The following is a 22393-nucleotide window of genomic DNA, read 5'->3' as shown; positions in this document are numbered from 1 at the left end:
AGTTTTTTCAATTTTTTCTCCTACTTATCTACCTCCTACCCCACTGAAGAAGTAAATGTGTTTGTGTGTATGTGTGTGTGTTACAAAGACGTATAGACAAGCAATACAAATTCCTATTTTGGCTATGCCCTCACTCCACATGTTCCTCTACAAAATGTCTCAATCTGCTCTCTGAGTCTAGAGATGAGTAGCCTGTTTCATTATGAGTCCTCTGAACTCATGGTTGGTCATTGGGTTCATCAATTTTCCCAAGATTTCAAAGTTGTCTTTATAATATTGTTGCTCTTGTATAAAGTATTTTCCTGGTTCTGCTCACTTCACTTTGCATCAGTTCATATAGATCTTCCCAGATTTCTCTGAAACCATTCCTTTGATCATGTCTTATAGCACTATAGTATTCATCACATTCATATATCATAATTTGTTTCACCATTCCCTAATTGATGGACACCCCCTCAGCCACCACAAAAAGAGCTTCTATAAATGGTTTGGTTTTGGTTTTTTACATGTAGATCTTTTCCCTTTCTTTGATTTCCTTGGGGTATAGACCTAGTAGTGGTTTTGCTGGGTCAAAGGGTATTTACAGTTTAATAGCTTTTTTAGACATAGTTCCATAATGTACCTGCCAATTAACCTCTTTTTGTCAACTTCCCAAATCTTATGAGGTATGAGGTAGAATCTCAGTTATTTTAATTTGCATCTTCTCCAATGATTAGTAATTTAGAGCACTTTTTCACATAGGTATTGATAATTTAGATTTTTCCTTTGACCACTTGTTAATTGAGGAATGGTTCTTATTCTTATAAATTTGAAGTTCCCTATATGTCTTAGATAATTTTATCAGAGAAATTTGCTGCAAAGATCTTTTCCCATTTACTTGCTTCTCTTCTAATTTTTGCTGCATTGGTTTTGTCTGAGTAATATTTAGAAAACTGTATGTAATCAAAATTGTCCATTTTATCTTTTGTGACCCTCTCTTTCTCTTGTTTGGTCGTGAACTCTTCCCCTACTCAAAGATCTGACAGATAATTATTTCTTTGCTCCTCTAATTTGTTAAATATATCCCTTTTGATATTTGTCATATACCCATTTGTAGCTTCTCTTGGTATATGCTGTTAAATGTTGATCTACACCTAGTTTCCTCAAGATTGCTTTCCATTTTTCCCAACATTTTTTTTTTATCAAATAGTGAGTTTTTATTGCAATATCTGGGTTTATCAAGCACCAGGCTTCTTGCTTCTATTTATTGTGTACCTAATTTACTCCAACAGTTACCTCCTCAATTTCTAAAGATCAAACAGCTTTGATGATTATTGCATTATGTGTACAATTCTCCTAGTACTGAACCAACCTAGCATTACTGTTGTAACTCTAGCCTGGTGATAGCATATCATATTTGTGACATATTTTTGATGTCTCCTTGCTAAAATTTTATCTTAAACTTTTGCAGCAATATTCATTAGGGATATTTATCTTTAGTTTTCTTTCCCAATTTAGACTCTTTCTGGTTTAGGGATCAATCAGTCAATCAATCAATATTAAGCGTCAGATACTATACTAAGGTATTATGTGCCAGATGTCTTGCTAAGTGCTGGGGATACAAAAAGAGGCAAAAAGACAGTCCTTTCCCTCAAGGAGCTTACAATTAAATGACCATATTTGTGTCAGAAGGAATTTGGCAGGATTCCATCTTTTCTTATCTTTCTTTAACAGTTTATATAATATTGGAATGAATTGTTCTCTGAATGTGATAATTTGCTTGTTAATCTTCTGATCTTGTATTTTTTTATTTGGGAGTTTGATTATGGCTCATTAATTTTTTTTTTTGTCTCCAGTTGGGTTAGTTAAGTCTTCTATTTCTTATTCTATTCATCTGAGCATTTTATATTTTTGTAAATATTAATCTATTTCACTTATATTTTTAATTTTGTTGGCATGTAATTGGATGAAGTAGTTCCTAACAATTTCTTTTATTTCTTCTTCATTGGTTGTGAATTTATTTTTTATTTTTGATACTGATAATTTGGGTTTCTTCTTCTTGTTTTTTTAAATCAAGACAGCTAAGAGTTTACCTATTTTATTGATTTTTTAAAAAAAAAAGCTCCTAATTTTACTTATTGGTTCATTGGACTGTTTTCAATTTTATTAGTCTCTTCTTTGATTTATATGTTGGTATTTAGTTGGGAATTTTTAATTTGTTGGGTTTTTTTAGTTTATTTAGTACCATGCCCAATTTATTGATTTCTTCTTTATTTACTGAAAAGTTTTAGAGGTATAAAACTTCTGCTAAGGACTTTGTTGACTACGTCCCCCAAATTTTGATATGTTGTCTCATTGTTATCATTAGCCTTAGTGAAATGATTGTTTCTATTATTAGTTCTTTGACCCACCAATTCTTGGGATTGTTATTTATTCACCAATGAATTTTAATTGATTTTTCAATGTCTACTGGAAATCATTTTTATTGCATCATGATCTGTAAAAACATGTTTAAGATTTTTGCTTCTCTGAATTTGTCAGATTTTTATGCCCTAATATATGGTTAGTTTTTGTGAAGGTGCCATGCACAGCTATGAAATATGCATATTCTTTGATACATCCATTCAAAAATGTCAAGGTCTATCATATCTAAATTTTCCAAAATTCTCTTCAGGTCCTTCACTTCTTTTCTTTGGTTAGATTTATCTAGGTCTGAGAGGCATAAACTGAGATGCCCCACTGATATAGTTTTACTGTCTATTTCTCCTCATAACTCATTTACTTTTCCTTTAAATATTGAGATGTGCTGCCATTTGGTGCATTTGTTTAATATTGCTATTAATTCAGGACTTTGTCAGGGAGGTGTGTTGGGTGGAGCTTGTCTCTACTTCCTGCTACTCTGCTATCTTGGCTTCACCCTCTGATCTACTTTTAGGAGGATCATTTTGGTAAATGTCCAAATGACTGATTAGAGAGGAGGGAGACTAGAAATAGAGAGGTCATTGAGGAAACCATTAAAATAGTTCACCCAAGAGGTAATAAGGGCCCAAACTAGATCTTGTGGATAGAAAGGGACAGATACAAGATAGTTTGTGGTAGGAGAATTGGCAATTGATTAGATATGAGGGTTGAGGGAGAGGGATAAGTTGAGAAGGGCTCTGAGGTTACAAACCTTAGGGACTGGAAAGATGACCTCAAAACAAATAGGGAAGTTTGGAAGAGGGGTGGGTTTAGAGGAGGAAGTTGATGAGCCCCATTTTGGACATGTTGAAATTCAGACTCCAGCTTGCCATCCAGGAGGACATTTTCAGTAGACAGTTGGTGATGTAAGATTGGAGTTTATGAGAGGAGTAGAGCTGGATATAGAGATCTGGGTGTCATCGAGACATAGATGATAATTGAACCCATGGGAGCCGAGGAGGTCACTGAGAGACAGTACATAGAGAGAACCGAAGAGGGCTCAGGACAGAGCCCTAGGGGACATCTCTTAGTGCATGGGAGATGATGAGCCAGCAAAGGAGACAGAGAAGTTAGGTTAGAGAACCAAAAGTCTGTAGTGACACAACAGTTTAGCCAAGAGAAATTACCTAGAAATGGGAGGTATTAATTTATCCACACAGTGAAATACTGCAGAGTCAAAAAGGATAAGGCTGAAAAAAAACACATTAGATTTAGCAGTTAAGAGATCTCTGGATAACTTTGGAGAGAGCAGTTTCAGTGGGGCAAAAAACTGGAAAACTAGTGAGTGAGAAGGGAAGATGTAACAAGTATAAATGATACCCCCCATCCCCCAGGAGTTTGGCAATGAAAAAGAGGAGACATGAGTATGTAGGATGATAATGTCAGGGTACGGGTATACATATGCATGTGCAAGGATGTGTATGGGGAGATAATGTCTGGGGCATGTGCAATGGGAAGTGTTTGCATATGTGGAGAGAGTGGGCTGTGAATTTATGGTGTCTGTATATATGGAGATGTTATATGTATTGTGAATGTGTTAAGTGTATAAGCATTGTGGGTGGAGAGATTGGTATGTTTGCACATATGTGTAACCATGTGTAGAAAAATTGTGTAAATGTGAACATATGTGGGATGAGATTAGCTGCGTTTGGGGTGTATGTGTATATATATGTGTGTGCCTACAAGGGGGGAGATGGGTCTGTATGCTGCAACCATGGGCAGAGAGGAAGCCTCAAACACTGTGGGGGAGGGGGAAGGAATTGGACGGTTCTAAGGATGTTCTAGACCATGATGGAGGAGGATACAGAGCCCAGGGGGTAGGCAATGGGGCATAAGGAAGATGATGGAGAGACAACTGATATACTCAAAGCCTTAGAGGTTGGAGGTAGTCCTTTCCCTGGAGCATCCTGAGATTAGATGTGCCCCTCTGGCATTACAGGGGGAAAGCTGGGGAGAGACAGCCCAGAATCCTAGGCTCTGATCCCATCTGCCTTCTCTTCCCCTGCAGATTTTCTCATCCCTAGCCTTTCTCACACATAGCTTTGTCTCCCTTCCCTACCCAACCCTCCCTGCCATCCTCTAGTGTCTCCTTTCCCTGGGGGAGGGAGGATTTCATTTCTCATCTGCTGCATTTCTGGGGCCTTCCGGGGCCTCTCGCTGCTCTCAGCCGATCTGACCTTTTCACAGGGCCACTTCGGCTGCTTCTATCTCACTGCTCAGCAGGACAACCCTGAGGGGGGCTGGTGGTCCCTGCGGGCTTAAATGGTCCCTTCTGCCCAATGCCAGCTGTGTGTGGTTTTCCTCCGACTGTGAGAGGCCCAGGCCCCCTCTGTTTCACTCTCTACCTGAGTTGTTCCTAGTCTCTGTTGCCAAGCCTGAGATGGTCAAGCTAATCCTGCTGGCACAGGAATGCCCAGGCTGGGTGGGTGGTGCACAGAAATCCACAGATTGAAGTTTGCTAGGGAAACAGAGGGATTTAATGAGAAGAGCACTGACTTTGGAGGCAGGAAGCTTGGAATGAAGTCCTGGCTCTGCCATTAGCTATATGACATTGGTCTCCTCCTCTGGGCCTCAGTTTCCTCATTTGTAAAATGAGGGGATTAGATGAGATGTATTTTTTAGCCTATCCTGATGATAGCTCCTATGGAAATGGTATCTCACTTAATAGTGTACAAAATATATTCCTTACAACAACCCTGTTTAGGGGGTTAAGTGGTTTCTTTACCATCACACAGCTACAATCAGAGTCTCGAGCTCTGCCCCCATGGCTATGATTCCCTTCTCTCTGGTGCTTAGTCTTCTCCTCTATAAAATGGGAATGATAACATTTGTATTAACTAATTTGACTTTGTGAACCTCAAAACTCTACAGAAATGTGAGTTATTTTTATTATTTCAGCCCTGAGGCTGGGAACATCTCTGCTGACTGGAATACGTGTGTGTGCACTTACACACATGGTTAGCTGGGTTTCTTGGGGGAGAGTTGGGCCTGGGACGTTCTGCTGACTGTCATGCTTCCTTCTTACCCGCACTCTATCCCAGGAGTATGACCATGCATCCAAAGTGGACCAGTTCGTAATGAGATTCCTCCTTCGAGAGACTGTGGGTCAGCTACAGGCCCTGCAGGGCTCCCTGGAGGGAGCTTCGGACACGCTTGAGGGTCAGATGGCTGGCTCTCAGTAAGTATGAGTAGAAGGCCCAATGTGGAAATGGGGGTTGGGCAGTGCTGGAAAAGGAGAGAAGTCCTAGGGGGCAGCAGAGACAAAGGAGAAGAGGAAGAGGCAGCTGAGCCAGTGGAAAGAGCCCCAAGGCTGTAGACTTAAGGCCTGGTTTCAAATTCCAGCTTCTCTTCTTATCTGATATTGAGCAAATCACCGAAGCTCTTTGTACCTCAGTTTCTTTATCTCTAAAATGAAGGAGGGGCAGCAGGTGGTGCAGTGGATAGAGCATTGGACTCAGGAGGACCTGAGTTCAAATCTAGCCTTAGACACTAGCTGTGTGACCTTAGGCAAGTCACTTAGCCCCGATTGCCTCCAAAAAAACACACCCCTAAAATGAAGTGGGTTGGGCTGGCTGATCTCTAAAGTCTTCAACATATAGGTCTTAACAATAAGGTCTGAACCTTATGATTTTATGATGTGAGTGGGGCAGAGAAATGGCAATTGTCTGAGAAAGAAGTAGATCACCCCAGTGGGAGGATGAGGGATGTCCCTGGGAAGCTCCAGGTTCAGGGAGCTGGGGGGCTCTGAGGACCACCTTGCATTGGCAGCTGCTGTCCTTTGGGTCCATGAGCCAGTCTCCAGGGCTAGGGAGGAATAGTGGACTCAGACATCCAGGTCTCAAGCCTATTCCCTGCAGGACGGATGTGCCCATGAAGAAAGCAGAGGAGTCGGGTCGTCCTCGGGCTGGCAGGAGGTCTGGGCGCCGGGCCATGCGGAATATCTGCCTGTCTCCGAGCACCCTGGATTGTGGCATTCTGAACACAGGTGGGTGGGCCTTCTGAGCACCCACCAGTGAGGTTCCTGTCTCAGGCCTCTTCTCTCCCCTTTTAAGTGTCTCAGGTCTTGTCCTAAACCAGGGGGTACAAGTCTACGCTACCTCCCAGGTCCCTCAGCCTGAGGGGGAAGGGTGCCAGCTTGGAAGAAGGAGCAGGGGGTGGAGGGGAGAGATTAGCAGGGAGGGGTGGGAACCCAATGCTTTTAAGTCCCTCTCCCATCTCCTTGGCACATGCAGGGCAATGCGTGGAGTCCGACAGTCAGTGGATGGTGCAAGTGAATCGATTACAGCAGCTCATAGACCAGTTGGAGTGTAAGGTACATGGCCCCTGGGGTCTGGCTCAGCTCCAGGCCCCTGTTCCCAGCTCTGCTCTGCTGAGTGAAGGGTGTCCTTGTCCATCTCTACCTGCATTCCAGGGGCAGTTAAGAATGCCTGGCATGAGCCGACTCAGGAAGCTGGCAGGAAGTCAGGCAGGGGTCCCAAAGAGAAATCCCACCAAGGTGGTAGGGTCTGCCCACCATCCCAAAACCAGAAAACCTCAGAACTAGAAGGAGCATCCATTCTTTCCTGTCCATGGGCAGAAATACCTTCTCTTCACAGTATCCCACAAGCATATAGTCATCCCTCATCTCCTCAAAGCCTTCAAGTGAAAGAGAATTCACTCACTTTCCAAGGCAGTACCTTTCTTTTTTTGGATAGATCCATTAAAAAAAATCACCCCTATATTGCCTTGAACTCTGGCTCTCAGTAACTTACTCAACTTATCTACCCTTCCACCCACCCTTGGCTCCTCATTCTGTCATTCAGGGTCAAGAACAGCTCTAATCCTTAAACTCTCCATATGCTTGTACATAGCTATCATGTACCTTCCCTCCCCACTCCACCCCACCCCCAGATCCAGCCCCATTATCTCTTCTCCAGTTCCTTCAGATACCTACCTTCCTCTGTCTTTTTGCCCCTACACCTTTTCCAGCCTCAACCCTGCTTCCCATCACCTTTCTCCTTAGCACACCCTGCGACTGGAGCCCTTAACAGAAGCCATACTTTGCAAATCAACTGATTCGGTGAGTCCTGTTCCCAAGTCCCGGGATGGAGTATCTGGGTATAGAGATCGAGGCTATTCATATTTCCAGAGGCCCCTGGTCCACAGGCATGGGTGAAAGTCTTGGGTATGGCTTAATGTTCAACCAGGTCATTCAGCCATGTGCCAGTGTCCCAATTGAGAATCCACCCCACATTCCCACAGGGATTGAGTAGAGGGTCCCATATCCTAAAGCAGGGAACAATCCTGGAGTGTTAGCCCCATGTTCCAATTGAAATCTTGCGACTTCATCTCAGGATTCCTACTCCTTGACTCACAGAATCACAGAATTGGAAGGGACCTCCCTGACTCTTCAATCCAACTTATTTATGACCAAGAATATCCTCTTCAACAAAGATTCCCTCAGGGTACAGGGCCATGAATCAGGAGTCCTGGCTCTGCCACTAACTTTCTGTTGGATTCTGGGCAAGTGATTCTCCATTCAATTAATCAAGCCTTTATTAATCACCAATTGTGTGCCATTTACAAACCACATATAAAACATAATAATTCTTTCAGTATCTACCTCCCAGGGCTATGATCATGATCTAATGAAGTAAGTGACATGAAAAGGCTTTGAGTAGGAGAAAGTCTCAAAATTTAACCACAGGCCTTTCTGATTCCAACATCCTAGGATTCTGAGGCATTGGAGGACACTGGATTTGGACTCAGAGAACATGGGTTCTACCATTTCTTAGCTATGTGAACTTGAACCAATCCCTTCTCTTTCATTGGCCTCAGTTTTCCCATTTGTACATGAAGGAGGTAGAACTATATGGCTCCTGACATACATAGCTCTAAATGTGGGATTTTATGGTCCTATGATCCTATGAACGGACAGTCTCCTAGCTCTAAATCCTTTCAAACCGAGGCATTTAGTTTAAAACGAGAGTAATGAAATATATGTCTAGGAAGGGACAAGGTGGAGTGGCAGATAAAGGGAGAGCCTTGAAGTAAGGATGACATTGTCTGACCCTTAACCTCTCAGCTCTCAGTACTTCAGAAGCTCTTAAAGACTCCCAGTTGGGATGAGATGCTGATTTGCATGACTGGAGGGGGTTTCCACACCAGAATTCCCTTCTTTGCCTCTATTTCAGTCAACTACTAATCTAGTGCTTCGGGGTTTCATTCCCAGGGGTCCCTCCCTACACTGGGCACCCTCCCTCATGTCAGGCTATCCCTAATAAGGCCAGGGATGTGTGTTTCCTATCTTCTACTTCTGTATGGCCCTCCTGGACACAAGGTCCAATCCACGAAACAACAAGAACAGTGGATAGTGAACCAGGACTGGACTCTGGAAGATCTGAGTTCAAATCCAGCCTTAGACACTTAATAGCTAGGTGGCTCTGGGCAAGTCTTTTCACTTCTGTTTTCCTCAATTTCTTCCACTGTAAATTGGGATAATAATAGCACTTACCTCCCAGGGTTGTTGTGAGGATCACATGAGGTAATCATGGTAAAGTGCTTAGCCCAGGCCCTGGCACATAGTTATTATTATCATTAAGGTTAGTTAATGTCAGAGCCAGAGCTCAAATCCATTCTTCTGACCCCTGATTCCAGGGCTCATTGCCACCCCCCCCCCCCCCGCCACTTCTTGCATTCTTTAACAGGCTGTGCTCCCCTCTCTCATTCCTAACTAAGGTTGGAGGGACTGGCTCCCTTAAGTGTTATGAGTAGGGTAGGGCAACTGCAGCTTTGTTTCAGGGCACTGAAATGGAGTAAGACGTGGCATATTTTCTCCTCATGGTGATCCAGACCATACCTTGTACTTTGAGCTCCTCTGTAAATCTGTACTGTTAGGTCTTGTTATCTTAACCAGTCCTGGACCACCCTCCCCCCCAAGGTCCTGTTGCCCTGGCATTCTTCTCCTAGAGAGTGCCCTCTACTCACCCCCTGTGGGCATGTGGGATGGAGTCTCTGGGGGACAGGCCACCCACTTCTCCTTGCATAACTGAACTCCATAACTGAAATATCTTCTAATCTTTGCTACTCTGCATTACCCCCTTCTCGTTATTCTCCTCGCCTCACCTACTGGTTTTGCTTTAGTAATATTCTTCACGGCTCAGCCTCCCTGACCGGTGCATTCTTTAGGACACAGGCCTGGGCTGTCTCAATGCTCTTCTCTACTGGAGAGGATCAGAGGCCCTCTCCCCTCCATGCCCCTGGCCTGGCCAGATAGTCCCTCCTTCAGAAGTGACTCATTTCTTTGGAGTGTGCCTTTTCCTCTCTTGGCAGCATATTCTAGTGGCGCAGAGGCAGATCTCGGTGACTAATGATGCCTTGCAGGATTTCCAGCGTGCCCTCTGCTGCTATACAGATTTTACAAGTGCCCAGAGCAGCTGCCTACAGTGAGTCCCCCTGGCCTGGATAAACAAGTGTGGTCTGGGGAGCCTGAGATAAGGCCCTGGGTGGCATGGGATGGAGTCCTTCAGACTCAGTGACCTCCCAAGGTCAGAGTGAGATGAAGCAAGAGGTTTAGTAGGGAAGTTTGGAGCTGGGGAGTAGCTGTCCATCAGCCACTGCTGCTGGGGCCCTGAGCCCAGCAGGGAGCTTATGGAGGGAGGGGATTCTGGGAGAGAACTGACAGAGCCTCCACGGGTTGGGCTGCTTGCCTGCATGTGCATGCGTGGTTTGGTCCCTTCCAGTGTGTCAGCACAGAAACTGCTGGGTGAAGCCACTTTCATTCTGTTTGAGTTTTGGAAAGATGAGTCCTCCTGGAAAAGGTGAGCGTTCCTCAGGGGCCGGAGGGAGGTGAAGGGGCTCTTCTCTGTGCCCTTGGGGAGGCAGTCAGATACAACGGAAAAAACACTGGCTATGGACAGTACAATTAAACTATCCACGCGACCTTGGACAAGTCATTTCATCTCCTAGGGTCTCAGTTTCTTCATCTGTAAAATGGGGAGTTGGACTAGACATCCTTTGATGTTCCTTCTGACTCTAGGTCTATGATCCCATGATTCATTTTTTGGGGGGGGTGGAGAGCTTGTGGCCCTGGGGGCTGGTAGGAGTTGAAAAAACCACCCCACCCATGTTCCTCCTCACTGCTCTATCTGCACATCCCCAATGTTCCACAGTCACTCACAGACAAGCTATTCCAAGGCCTTCCAGAGAGTTCTCATTGACCATCTTCAGACCCCGGAGGTTCTGACCACCATGCTCTTTCCAGGTGAGACAACTCTCAGTCCCCCTCGCGCCCAATCCCAGACCTTTGCATATTACCCCCAATATCCCCGGTGTATAGACTACATGGAAGGGAACAGTGTTAAGTAAGACAGGAAACGGATATGGTAGGATCAGACAGTGGAGGGCCTTGAATGCCAGAATCAGGATTTTTCTTATAGATTCATAAAAATTCAGAGCTAGAAAGGGCTGAGAGATCATCTAATGCCTCCTTCCTCCATGTTACTAATGTGGAAACTGAGCTTAGAGAAGGGAAGGAATTGTTCAAGGTCAAAGGGGATTAGGAGCAGAGCTAGTATGAGACCCTACAGCTTTTGGCTCCTGGACTAGGCTCTTTTTACCTTAAGGGGTCTATCAAGGTTACTGAGTTGGGTTGTGCATGGCACTGACTAGAGAGAAAACAGATTGAAGACAGTAGTGCAGAAGAGATGTGATGAGGATGGAAAAGAATTTTGAAGATTTTACTGTCAAAATCAGTAAGATCTTAGGAACAAGGTGCTGGGGGTGAGTGAGAAGGGTCAGAGGTAACTAGAAGGCTCTCAGCTCAGGATTCTGATGGCTGTGGACTGCCTTCTCTCCCAAAATGCTGCCCAGTCTGGCCCTAACCCTAACTCTAAATTCATCTCCCTTGGTACTTTGGCTTGTCACAAAGTAGGAACTCAACAAGGAGACCCAGGAAGATGGGATCTGACCCCAACTTTCCTTTTTCAGCATCATGGTGGATCATGAACAATAACTGAACTCTGGACCAACCCCTGGTCTGTGGATGAAGGTTACTTTGGCCCAACGTTGCCCTTTATCCCCAGGAGCCCTGCAGGACTCAATAGAGACTTGGCTCTGTGTGGGCTTGAAAGAGCTGGAGAGAGGGAGGAGCCCACTGTCTGGGACAGGGACATCTCCCAGCCCAAACTGCTGCCTTTTGGAAGCCCTCCGCCAAGCCACTCAAACAACAATCCCATCTGTCCCAAGTCCTAGGCTGCTAATGGTGGTGGGTTTATACTGCACAGACAACTACCTATATGGGGGTGGGGGAATTTCTCAGTGGCAGCATGATGCAGAGAGCTCAGGGATCAGAGGTAGGTTCTTGGGTTCTAGATCTGGCCATGTTACTTTGGGCTGGTTACTTCCCCTCGGTGGGCTTCAGTTTCTCAACTTGTAAAATGGGGGGAAGGTTGGATTTGATGATTTCTAAGGTTTCTAGGGATGCTTGATGCCTCCTTCGCTAAGGAGACATCCATAGCTTTTCTCAGGGCTTAGAAGGGTGACTGGAGACCTTGGTGGAGACTGGGTCATCTCATACTGGGCCACGAAGTGATATCTGCTGGGGAGGTCAGGGTACAGGCCTGGCTTTTGCCCTTTGGCTGAAACTGGAACTGCCTTGCTGTGTAGTATACATATGTGTGTGTATAGTGGTGTCCGGGGGAGGGGATGAACAAGGGTTCTGCCCCATCTCCCCATAGGGAGGGAAGAAGCTATAATTTGCATGTAATCTGCATATGCTTTGCATGTCCATGTACCACCCACATGCAGCTATCTTTAGGATAAAAGTAACTGCATGAGTAGCAGTAACACTGAGGACTTGAGTCCAGGGATGACCTTGTACGCTGGCTCCCACTTTTCCTGCAATAAAGGTTCCTGTCTCACTTTCTATCATCTCTTCCCTTTCCTTCTTTCAGACTCTGCCTCACCCATCACCCCAGCCTGACCTTGATCTCATTCACAGAGGGGGTTCCAAAGTCATCTTGCAGCTGGGGGGCCTAGAAGAAGGGGCTAGTTTAGAATCTCAGGGCCCCAAGAGGCTCACCAGCTAGGTCCTTTCTCCAGCACACGTGGAGCTTTCCCAGCAAGTGCCTGGGAGAGGCAAGGCTCAGGGAGGCAATGTCAGTTGTCTTTACAGCCGATCCTCACACCACCCCTGTGGGGCTGGGCCCGGGGGGGGGGGGGAAGGGACCCCTTCTTTACACAGTATATGTGGGCAGTGTCTTCAGTGACCATCCATGGAATACCCATGCTCTGGGGCAAACCCACAGAGTTTGGAGGCTTCCCCACATACCCTGGAGGGTAAACAGGAATGGGGACAGCTGTGAAGGCAAGGGACTGGATCATTTCTGAAATGGGAAGGGTAACAGCTGGTCAGGGTGGTGGAATCAGAGGTGAAGGAGTCATTTCTTAATAGGAAAGAGTCCTCTCTCTTCCAGCTGGGTATCCAGAAGAGGGAACGTTTAAAAAAAAAAGATGCTAAGTCCATCATGGTGACTGAAGATCTATTCAAGCAGAAAGCTGAATGAAGCTCCCAAGCTGGAAATCAAGAAGTCTGGGTTCTAGTTTTTTGTTCTGCCACCCCTACCAGGTTGTGGGAGCACCTTGGCAATGAGGGTGTTGGACTCACTGAGCATTAAAAGGCAGAAAACGGGCTGTATTTTGGAGACCAAGAACCTGGGGTAGAATCCTGGACTTGATACTTGTGTGACCTGGGGCAAGTCACTTTAACTCTCTGGGTCTCAGTTTACTTGTCTGTAAAATGGGGTTGGACTTATTCAACATTTACTAATTGCCCACTATATGTCGGGCACTGTTCAGTCTCTGCCCTCAAAATGGTTACATTCCCTTGTGTGGGGCAGGGGGTGAAGGGGAGGTTGGTGTGTGAGAAACAATATAAAACTCCAATAAGTTTACAATGACAGCTAATATTGATATAGCATTTTTAAGCTTTGTAAAATATTATCTCATTTAATCCCACATAATATTTACAAGGCAGAAGGGTAATTTCTGGGGACTGACCGCCTTGTGGGTGGTGTCCTTTGAATTGAATTTTGAAGGAAGTGAGAGGATTTTAAGAGGCAGAGGTGAGAATTCCAAGTATGGGTTACAACGTGGCAAAATCATCGAGAAGGGAGATGGAGTACTATGTACATGAAGAACCAAGACAAGCTAGCTTGGCTGCCTCTGTGTAAAGAGGAGAGAAATACCCAATTATCCTGGAAAGCTAGGCTGCAGCCCCATTGGGTAGGGCTTGAAATGCTTGTTGGGAATTAGCTTGTATTTCATCCCAGAGACAGCAGAGACCAACGTGAGCCCTCTTTGGGCAGGCAAGTGAAATGGTTAGATCTGTGCTTTAGGAAGATCACCTAAAAGGGACCTTCAAAGTTGTCTAGGCCAGTTTCTTGCGGCGAGTCCATTGCACCGTATTTTGGGAGCCTTGCGGAGGCTAGATTGGAGGGCAGAGCAGAGATGACTTCTATGGTGAAGGCCCTTGAGCTCAGACCATAGAAGATCCTTTCCACTTCTGAATTGACTACATGATTGAGCTTCCTGGTTGTAGTGAGAGCCCATGACCACCAGGGGATGCTCCAACCTGGCCCACTGGGCTCAAAGGAAACAAGGAACCTTTGTTCCACTAAGTCCCCAAAGCCTCATCCTGAACATTCTTTCTCATCCTTGGGGCTAAGACTTTTTCCCAAGAGGCTGAACAGGACATAGGTTCAAGGGTTCAGATAAACTTCCAGGGTGCGGACTCTACAAAGGCTAATAAGGGCTCAAGAAGCTTGCTTTCTCCTTTTCTCCCGTCCCTCAGTGGGCTCTTTGCCTCTTCAGGTCAGCCTGAATGTTCTACTGCCTCCGCCTCCCCCCCATCGTTTCCACGCCCACCTTCTAGTTCCCACATTTAGGGCCTTTCTCCCGAGAGAACAGAATATGAACCTGTTGGATGGGCAGGGGGAGGGATGAAGCCTGTGGGGACCATGTGCCCCTTTTGCTCTGACATCTGGAACCAGGGCAGAGCACACAGCAGCAGCGCCCCACTAGACCCCTTTATCCCCCCACCAAAATTCTCTAAAGATGAAGAAGCCCAAAATCAGGCTGGAAGGCCCAGAGAATGAGCCCAATTTCCCTCCTTTCCATGTGGAAGGTGCTAGGGAAAGAGCTAGTTCTGGAGCAATCTTGCAGGTACAGGAAATGTAGTATAAAAATATAAACTCCAGACTTACACTCAGGCCTCGCTTTGGACTCCTGCTAAAGAACCTGTGCAGCCCGTGGGTGAATCTCTGCCTCAGTCCCCTCATCTGTAGATGATTTCTGAGGTTCCTCCTATGTAAGGAACAACTCAATCACAAGCAGAATTCAGAATATCCAGGGAGAGGGGTCTGAGTGGGGCCTTGGAAACCCAGGCCTCAACTCCTCTGCTGGCTCCTGCAAAGTCTCACCGTATGTAAGCCTATAGCTTAACTTCAACCCTATAGACAGGAAAAAGCATGACTCAAGAAGAGAACGGGGAGTGGAGAAAGAAGACAAGGTATCCACATATCGTCTATCTCTGTCTTCATGCTGGACAAGGATTGACTCAGGATTGCAAAGATCTCCTCTGCTCTAAAACCTTTGCTGCTTACCAGCGCCCACAGTGTGGCATTCAAAGCCCTCCATAACTCAGCAGCATGTTACCTTTCTGGCCTTATTTTCCATTACTCCCCTCTATGATACTCTCTGACAAACTGGGTTACTTGCTGACAGTCATCTCCTACCTTGGTGGTTTATTCACACCCTCTTGGCCTGTTGAATGAATTCTTGCCTATACTTCAAAGATGAACTCAATGGCTACCTGTACCAAAAAAGGCTTTCCTGATGCCCCGGTAATCCCCTTTCCTTGCACACCCTGCTGCCACCTTTGGACCTCTCCTGAATCTCTACTTTGCAACTCTCTGATGGTGCTATATTATCCTATATCCCTGTATACAGTGGCCCAAAAGTCTCACCTTGTCTTATGATCTGTATCATGCCTGTCTCAATGAAGGCAGGGACCGTGTCTTACGTAAACACTGTCTCCAGGGCACAGCACAGCACTCTGCACATGGCAATAACTGATACCTTTATATGGTGCTTTAAAGCTTACAGAGCACTTGGCATATGTGCTCTCATCTGAGCCTCACATCACAACCCTAGGAGACAGGTATTACTGACATTTACAGATAAGGAAACTGAGGCCCAGAGAGAGGTTAAGTCACCACCCCACAGTCACAAAGCCATTGTCAAAAGAGGGATCTGAATCTAGTCTTGACTCCAGGCTGCTGTGTGAGGGACAGGAGTCACCCAGGAGAAAAAAGTTGCTGCCTTGCTTCTGGGCTGCCTGGGGGAGGGAGAAGTTTCTGTACGAGGTTGTTTGTGCCCCTGCCTTATGCCAGAGTCTGGCACTGTATCCTTGGCATCTCCTTCTGGAACATGACACACTGCTTTCACATTCCAGGGTTCTCCTCAGGCCAGCCTGGAGGAGGCAGGCTTGGAGGGGGTGAGGGGTGGATCACTGATGCCATTGAGTTTCTCCCTCCACCACCCCCTTCACAAAACAGTTTGGAGCCAGAAAAGGAATATAGCCTTTTATTGACTACTTAAAGTAGAACAAACTAAATACATATTTAACAATTTTGGTTCCTTTATACAAGACATTAAATAAGTTATGCACGGAATTAAGTAACAACAAAAAAAATTTTGCTATTCGGGTTAAATGGCAAAGAAGATAGAAAACAATCCACCGTCCTCTCCTCAGTCCTGTGGTTTTATCCCAATCACCCTCTTTTAAAAACCACCACTGGGGGCTGTTGGTGCCCACCTTATTTACATTCTTGTCATGCCTCAGACATGGAACCACTTTGTTGCCTCCCCAGAAACTTGGAATGCCAAGCGTGTAAAACAATCCCTGCCTTTGTTGGGGCCCAAGGAGACCAAGGGTGCGATCTTGGACAACACCTTCTGCTGCTTCTCTGCTGCTGACTCACCCTTTACACATTTTCCACAGCTGTGATGGGTTTTCACCCAAAGAGAGACAGTCAAGACGGACAGACACACACAAGCACACCTATTTGGTTTAAGAAATACATTGCAATGCAACAGGGCACATGGGGTGGATGTGGGTCTAGCAATGGCCTCCTGGAGCACCCAGAGTGCCATCTACAGGGAACACACTAGCACCTGGTTAACCTCCCTGACTCCTCCCACTTTGTCAGTTTCATCATCTTTGGAAATGGGCATTAGGGTGAAAGTCTTCATTTTCTACTGAATCAGAGCTAGCAGAGACTGGAGAGGTCATCCCCAACCTGGTGCAGGAAGGCCTCCTATAGTGCCCCCCACAAATGGTCATCTAGCCTACTCGAACACTTCCAGTGCCTGAAAGGTCACTATCCAAAACAAGGCAACTTGCTCCATTTCTTGGATGGCTGCTTTTCTTCCCCCCTTATACTGACCTTAAATGTTCTTCCCTGGAACTTCCACCTATCCCTCCTCATTCAGGACTCTGGGCCAAGCAGAAGTTCTCTGATTCCTTTTTCTCAACCACAAAAAGGCATTAATCATGCTCCATCCCCTACTCTTTCCCCAGGCTAAACATCTCCAGTTCTTTCAACAGAACATGATTTCACATCCCCTCACCATCTGAGTTGCTCAGTTCTTGACCATGCTCTAGCTTAGGCCCCCCAATGGAACAATACTCCCAGCGGAGTCCAACTAGGCTGGAGGACAGCAGGGCTGACCTTGCCCTCATTCTGGGCACTGCCCCTCTGGACATGGAGCTCAAGATTGTGATAGCTTCTTTAACCAGCCAGGACACACTGCTGGTTCATCCTAAAGCTTCCTAGTCTTAAACACCTGCTGATCTAGACACCCCTCAATTCTGCATGTAAAAGCCTAAATGTTCAAGATTTTTCACTGGTCCCTGTTAAATTTTAACGTTAGTCTCTCTTCTGAAACCTACAGAAAATCTTTGTATTGGATTTTTTTATCCCCCACATTAGCTAACCAGCTTTTCCAGGGCGTAGATAAACAAGGCCTTTATCAAAGTCACTGATAAAAATGTTATTAATAAGGACTGCGCCTTGTGGTTATCACTACGGACTTTTCCCTCCCCACTTGACAAAAATCCATTAATTCTTGCTCCTTGGGTCGAACAGTTCAACCAGCTCTGAGTCTGTTTAACTTTGCTATTATTACCTAGCCCTGGCTTTCCATCGTCTCCACATGAATACTCTGCAATGGCATGGCTAAAATCCAGACGAAGCCATGCATGCACTGAGAACTGCACAAATGGCACCTGGCACTAACCACTGCCCAACAAGTCCTGGGGTTCACTACAAAATACAGAGATTGAGAGTAGAAGCGATCTCATCATCCTATACTTGACCTTCTGCGCTATTATCCTCTCTCAGCGTACCTTGCTTTACCAAATGTAACTTGCCCTTTGAATATACTAGTATTATTCTACAGTAATTTCTTCAGAAAGTGGATGGTTCTTTTGTTTTCCCCGTTTGGACTAATTGCTGGGCTTTCGTAAAGTGAGGTATACCTGATTCAATGTTCCCCTGATGTGAAACTTTTTTCTCTTCTCTCTCATCAATTCCTCTTTGGAGTTTAAGTTATCACTTGTCTCTTCTCTGTGATGACATGAGTCCAGGCTTGGGTTACTCACTGCAATAGGAGGAAATCTTTGGAACCTTCTTTGTCTTTTGGGTCTGATCTACTAGATGTTTCCCATAACTTGTGTTGACCAGTACGATCCTGTCAGGCAGACAAGATGTGTATGGTGGGCCCTCTTGGGTTACTTACTATGTGCTCCTGTATTGAACCTGTAATGTTGGTCACATATTCCAAGGTGTGGCCTTGCACCTTGGTCTAAGGTCCACTGATCCCACCAGAAGAAACAAGGCTCAGCTATTTGTAAATGGTGAGAGGCTTGTAGGACCAAGGATGTTTCCCTAGGGGGCTCAGTGCTCCCCCTCTGCCCCTGCTCCAACTGGGCAGCTGCAGCAGGTTGGCTATTATTGTCAATGTGCTTCTCTTTCTTTTCCATGAGATTTTCCTTAAACCTCCAAGGGCTGGAGTTCCTCAGAGGAAATGTTATTTCATTTCTTGCATCAATAGGGCAGCTGTGGGAGGGAGAATGCTTTTAAATAGGAGGATGTAAGCCCCTCTTGAGTCAGGACCATTTTGTCTGTGTTGTCCCAGGCCCTAGCACCTAGGAGACAATTAGTAAATACTCACTGGATTGGACTGACTGTTTGATAAAGCACCATATAGCCTGTGGATGGTTAACAAGACAGATGATAGATGTTTAATTATCTGAAAGCAAAGAAGCTGGAGAAATCTTTTTGGACGTGGCACATGCTTCCTTAATAAAATGAAAACCAAAACAACACTGCCAACAAAACAAAAACCAAAAAAAACCCTCAAACCTACAGCCTCACTTGACTGGCTGGGCAGGTGCCATAGCTACCCTGTGCCAGTTGCATTAATTTCAGCCTGTTTTGTTTTACAACCTGCGTGAGGCTATGATACCATACCTGCACACACAGGCACATCAGAAAGAAACTCAGGGCCCTGGACAAGTAGGACCCGGGACATAGAGCTGACATTTGAGTCCATGGAGCTCTGGACATCGGGGTCTGCAGTTTCTAAACTTGATCGTCACAGTTTTGGCCAACATGCTGGGAGAAAATGGGCTAACCAATAAATTCAATTTCTCTCTCTCTTGTGCTCTCTCTTAAAAAAAAAAAGCCATTTCTATAGAAATATAAAAGGGATTATCTTCCATGCAGTGGATAAGATGTTCTCTGCATAGCCCAAAACAAATCAAAGAACAATCAGGACACATCCTTCTCATGGTCCCAAACTGCATCTTGGCAGCCAGTGAGAGGGAAGCTCCAGCCCAAACTGAGCAGGGAGAAATAATATATCCATTCATAGAAATCATAACTAATGCATTTAATGAAACATTCAGCTCCTCTTCCCCCTCCAGGTCTGAGTTGACCCTACCCTGGGCTCTGGGAGCAGGTCAGAGTGCAAGGGGTGGTGGCTTTTCTCCTTGCAGAAGGTCCTGTCAGGTTTGGGATTTCCAGACTCCAGCCTGACAATGTGGCTCAATGAGTTAAGTAGCTTTGGGGGTCACATTTTCCCCAGTTGCTCAAACTAGGATCCTTGGTACCCACTAGGGACTAGGCATCAGGGTGAGAACACCATGCTCTAGACCAGCAGTATGTAGTGGGTTCCCATCACCAGATGTCTTTAAAGCAGATGCTGTTACGTTCATTGGTCAGGGATACCGCAGAGCTTTCTGTTCAGCTACAGACTGGGGGTAGCTGGCCTTTGAGGCTTCTCTGAGATCTGAATTGTCTTTCGGCGACTGATTCTATTCCACAGCCTTTAGGAGAAAGTGCTCTGGTGGCAGGGGGGTGGCGGGGGGGGGCGGGAATTTATGGGCCAGGCAAGACAGAGAAAGGGCCCAAACCATCTAAAGCTTAGAACAAAGGCGCTCAGGAACAAGGTGAGGAAAGGGGAAGTTGGAGCTAACGATCTGAAATGAAGAAAGCAATGCAATGGTCACCACCTCCATGTACGGCAGCTGGACGGCCTTGTGTGGGAGGAAAACACATGAAGCCTTAATAAAGCCATGTTTGGCCAGCAAGACTTTGGAGAAGCCATCAGTCATCCCTGGGGAAACTGTTGGTCATCTTGTTCCCTGGGGAACATGACAGAACATGACAGTAGCTGTCTCTGTCCTCTGCTGTCTGCTCTGATGAGATGGTCTGTGCCAATAGTTTGACAGGTGCACGTATCGACTGAAACCGCTGCCTTCTCGTGATACCCCAAGGGGCTGGTTGTGGTGGTGATGAAGTGACCACAAAAGAGCCGATGATCAGCCCTGCTCAAAGTCCGTTGGTGTCTATTGCTGTCACCGAGGCAGGGGTCGAGGACCGCGAGGTGGCAGCAGAGGTCTTGTCCAGGGCTGGGCTCAGCCCTCCGTCTGCAGCTTTGGTGACAGAGACTCGGCCACTGGGGGGAAGGAGAGGTTTGCTCTGACTGTGGGGCCCCTGGCCGCAGATGCGGTGGTGACGCTCCCAGTCCTTGTGCTGGCAGAAGGAGCCACAGTACCGAGCGATGTTGCAGCCACTGCAAGTCTCGCTGGCTTTGCGTCCACAGTTCCAGCAGCTCTGAAAGACAACAAGCTTGTCTCTGTGAGACCAAGGTAATACGGCCATTCACAAAACCCAAACTAGACAAAGAAGGCATCTTTTTTTTTTTTTTTTTTTTTTTTAAAGAAGGCATCTTGCTCTTCTAAAGAAAAGGAGATAAACTTAAACTCTGGGCTCTTTTCAGGTGTCTCTCTGATGGCCCCACTCCCACAGGACTGATGGTGTTGCATGGCCATTCAAGAAACATTTATTAAGAGCCTACTATGGGTTGGCCATCATGATAAGGACTGGAAAAGATGCTTGTCCTCCTTAGAGGAACCCAGGCATGGCCGGGATGGGAAGCCAGGATCTCCTGTCTGTCAGACAGATAATGACCAACTAAGTGTACCTGCCTCTGCACTCAGGAGCCTCCAACGTTCTGTTAGAAGCTCTTCCCCCACCCAAGAGATGGGGCCCCATTGGGCCCCAGCAGAGACCAGCAGCACAGGGAAAGGGCATCAACATTACAGTACCCTCATCCTGCCACAGGCAGAGGAAGCCATGGGTCCCAGGTAGCTAGGGGTAGACAGGGAGAAGCACCATGGTAAGCAATGTGGTCTAGTGGATAAAAAACTGACCTTGAATTCAGGGAGACCTGGCTGGGTTCTAGTCCTGCCTCTCACCCTTGCTATGTGACCCTGGGCAAGTCACTAGTGGCCAGTTATGTTCCTAAGACTCTAAGTCTTATACATAAGTGGCTGTTCTTCATCCTTGGAAGAAGGCTTCCAGAACAGGTGCTCCCCAACTGATCTAGACCCTGTGTTCAACCCAGCAAAGAGACAGAGGGTCTGTTTCCCTTTTGGCCCTGCACTCAGGCCATGTAGCATTCCACTCTATACTATGATTGTTGTCTGGGACTGCTGCACATGTTCCAAGCTGAGCCTCTAAGCTAATAAAACAGGTGAAACTGTTCTCATGGTGTTGGGAATGAGGTGATTGAATCCCCCGTCTCAAACTGAACACGCCTCCTGATCCTGAGAAGCCCATCAGCTGGTGAGCTGGCCAATGTGACTGGCTGGGAATAACCCAGGGCACAGGGCCAAATGCAGGGCTCCATGGGGACAGTACCACTTGAAGTCTGTTAAAGAAGGGAAGAAGTTACTTTCTAGCAGAGCTGGCAGGCTTGCTTGTGGGTTCACAAGCAGAGAAGCAGGAGATGGCTCCCCAGGCAGCAAGTGAGGAACGCCCAGGGAGAGAGTCCCAAAGTGCAGCAGGCACCCTCATCAGGGCAGGGCTGGGAGCCGAGGCATCTGAAGGCTGAGCTTAACTCTGGGAGGCTGAGGAGGGCAAGACTGCCTCGGGCTTAATCCTCTGGCCAGCTCTCATCCCAAGGGGTCTCAGATCTGGGGCCAGTAGATTTGTATTCCAAAAGAAAAGCTTTAGGGCTACAGGGCAGTATTCAAGTCAGACCCTTTATAGCACCTCCATCCAGCTACAGGAGGCCTGAGAAGGGGACTCAGTTTGAAACCACTGCAGTTTAGCCTAAACTGCGATGACTGTTATCATTATTGTAATTTTAATCATATTTTTAGTATCATCAGTATTATTATTAATATAGCTAGCACTTATATAGGATTTTAAGATTTGCAAAATGTTTTACATCTGCCACCCTATTTGACCCAGTGAAGGTGTTATTATTCCCATTTACAGATGAGAAAACTGAGGCTTAAAGAAGCTAAGTGACTTACCTAGTACCACACTGTTAGTAAGTA

The 22393-nt window shown here is 46.1% G+C and overlaps 2 protein-coding genes across 9 annotated transcripts in view; one reads left to right on the top strand and one right to left on the bottom strand.

Moving 5' to 3' along the window:
- The window catches only part of NECAB3 (N-terminal EF-hand calcium binding protein 3), a 33536-nt gene extending 21193 nt beyond the window's left edge, over positions 1–12343 (top strand). For all 4 annotated transcript variants that reach the window (XM_072631277.1, XM_072631278.1, XM_072631280.1 and 1 more), the window contains 8 exons: positions 5481–5617; positions 6297–6424; positions 6672–6751; positions 7442–7498; positions 9751–9863; positions 10161–10238; positions 10590–10681; positions 11407–12343. In XM_072631277.1, coding sequence (XP_072487378.1) covers positions 5481–5617; positions 6297–6424; positions 6672–6751; positions 7442–7498; positions 9751–9863; positions 10161–10238; positions 10590–10681; positions 11407–11435 — 714 coding nt within the window. In that variant the 3' untranslated portion in view covers positions 11436–12343. The remainder of the gene's footprint in view (positions 1–5480; positions 5618–6296; positions 6425–6671; positions 6752–7441; positions 7499–9750; positions 9864–10160; positions 10239–10589; positions 10682–11406) is intronic.
- A 3705-nt stretch (positions 12344–16048) lies between these two features.
- CBFA2T2 (CBFA2/RUNX1 partner transcriptional co-repressor 2) overlaps positions 16049–22393 on the bottom strand; it is a 161687-nt gene continuing 155342 nt past the window's right edge. For all 5 annotated transcript variants that reach the window (XM_072631275.1, XM_072631273.1, XM_072631272.1 and 2 more), the window contains one exon: positions 16049–20660. In XM_072631275.1, the coding sequence (XP_072487376.1) occupies positions 20376–20660 (285 nt within the window). In that variant the 3' untranslated portion in view covers positions 16049–20375. The remainder of the gene's footprint in view (positions 20661–22393) is intronic.

Source organism: Notamacropus eugenii, chromosome 1 (assembly GCF_028372415.1).
Source record: "Notamacropus eugenii isolate mMacEug1 chromosome 1, mMacEug1.pri_v2, whole genome shotgun sequence".
In the NCBI taxonomy this organism is placed as follows: domain Eukaryota; kingdom Metazoa; phylum Chordata; class Mammalia; order Diprotodontia; family Macropodidae; genus Notamacropus; species Notamacropus eugenii.
The sequence above is the reverse complement of the archived record's forward strand: the minus strand, read 5'-3'. Positions and strand labels throughout refer to the sequence as shown.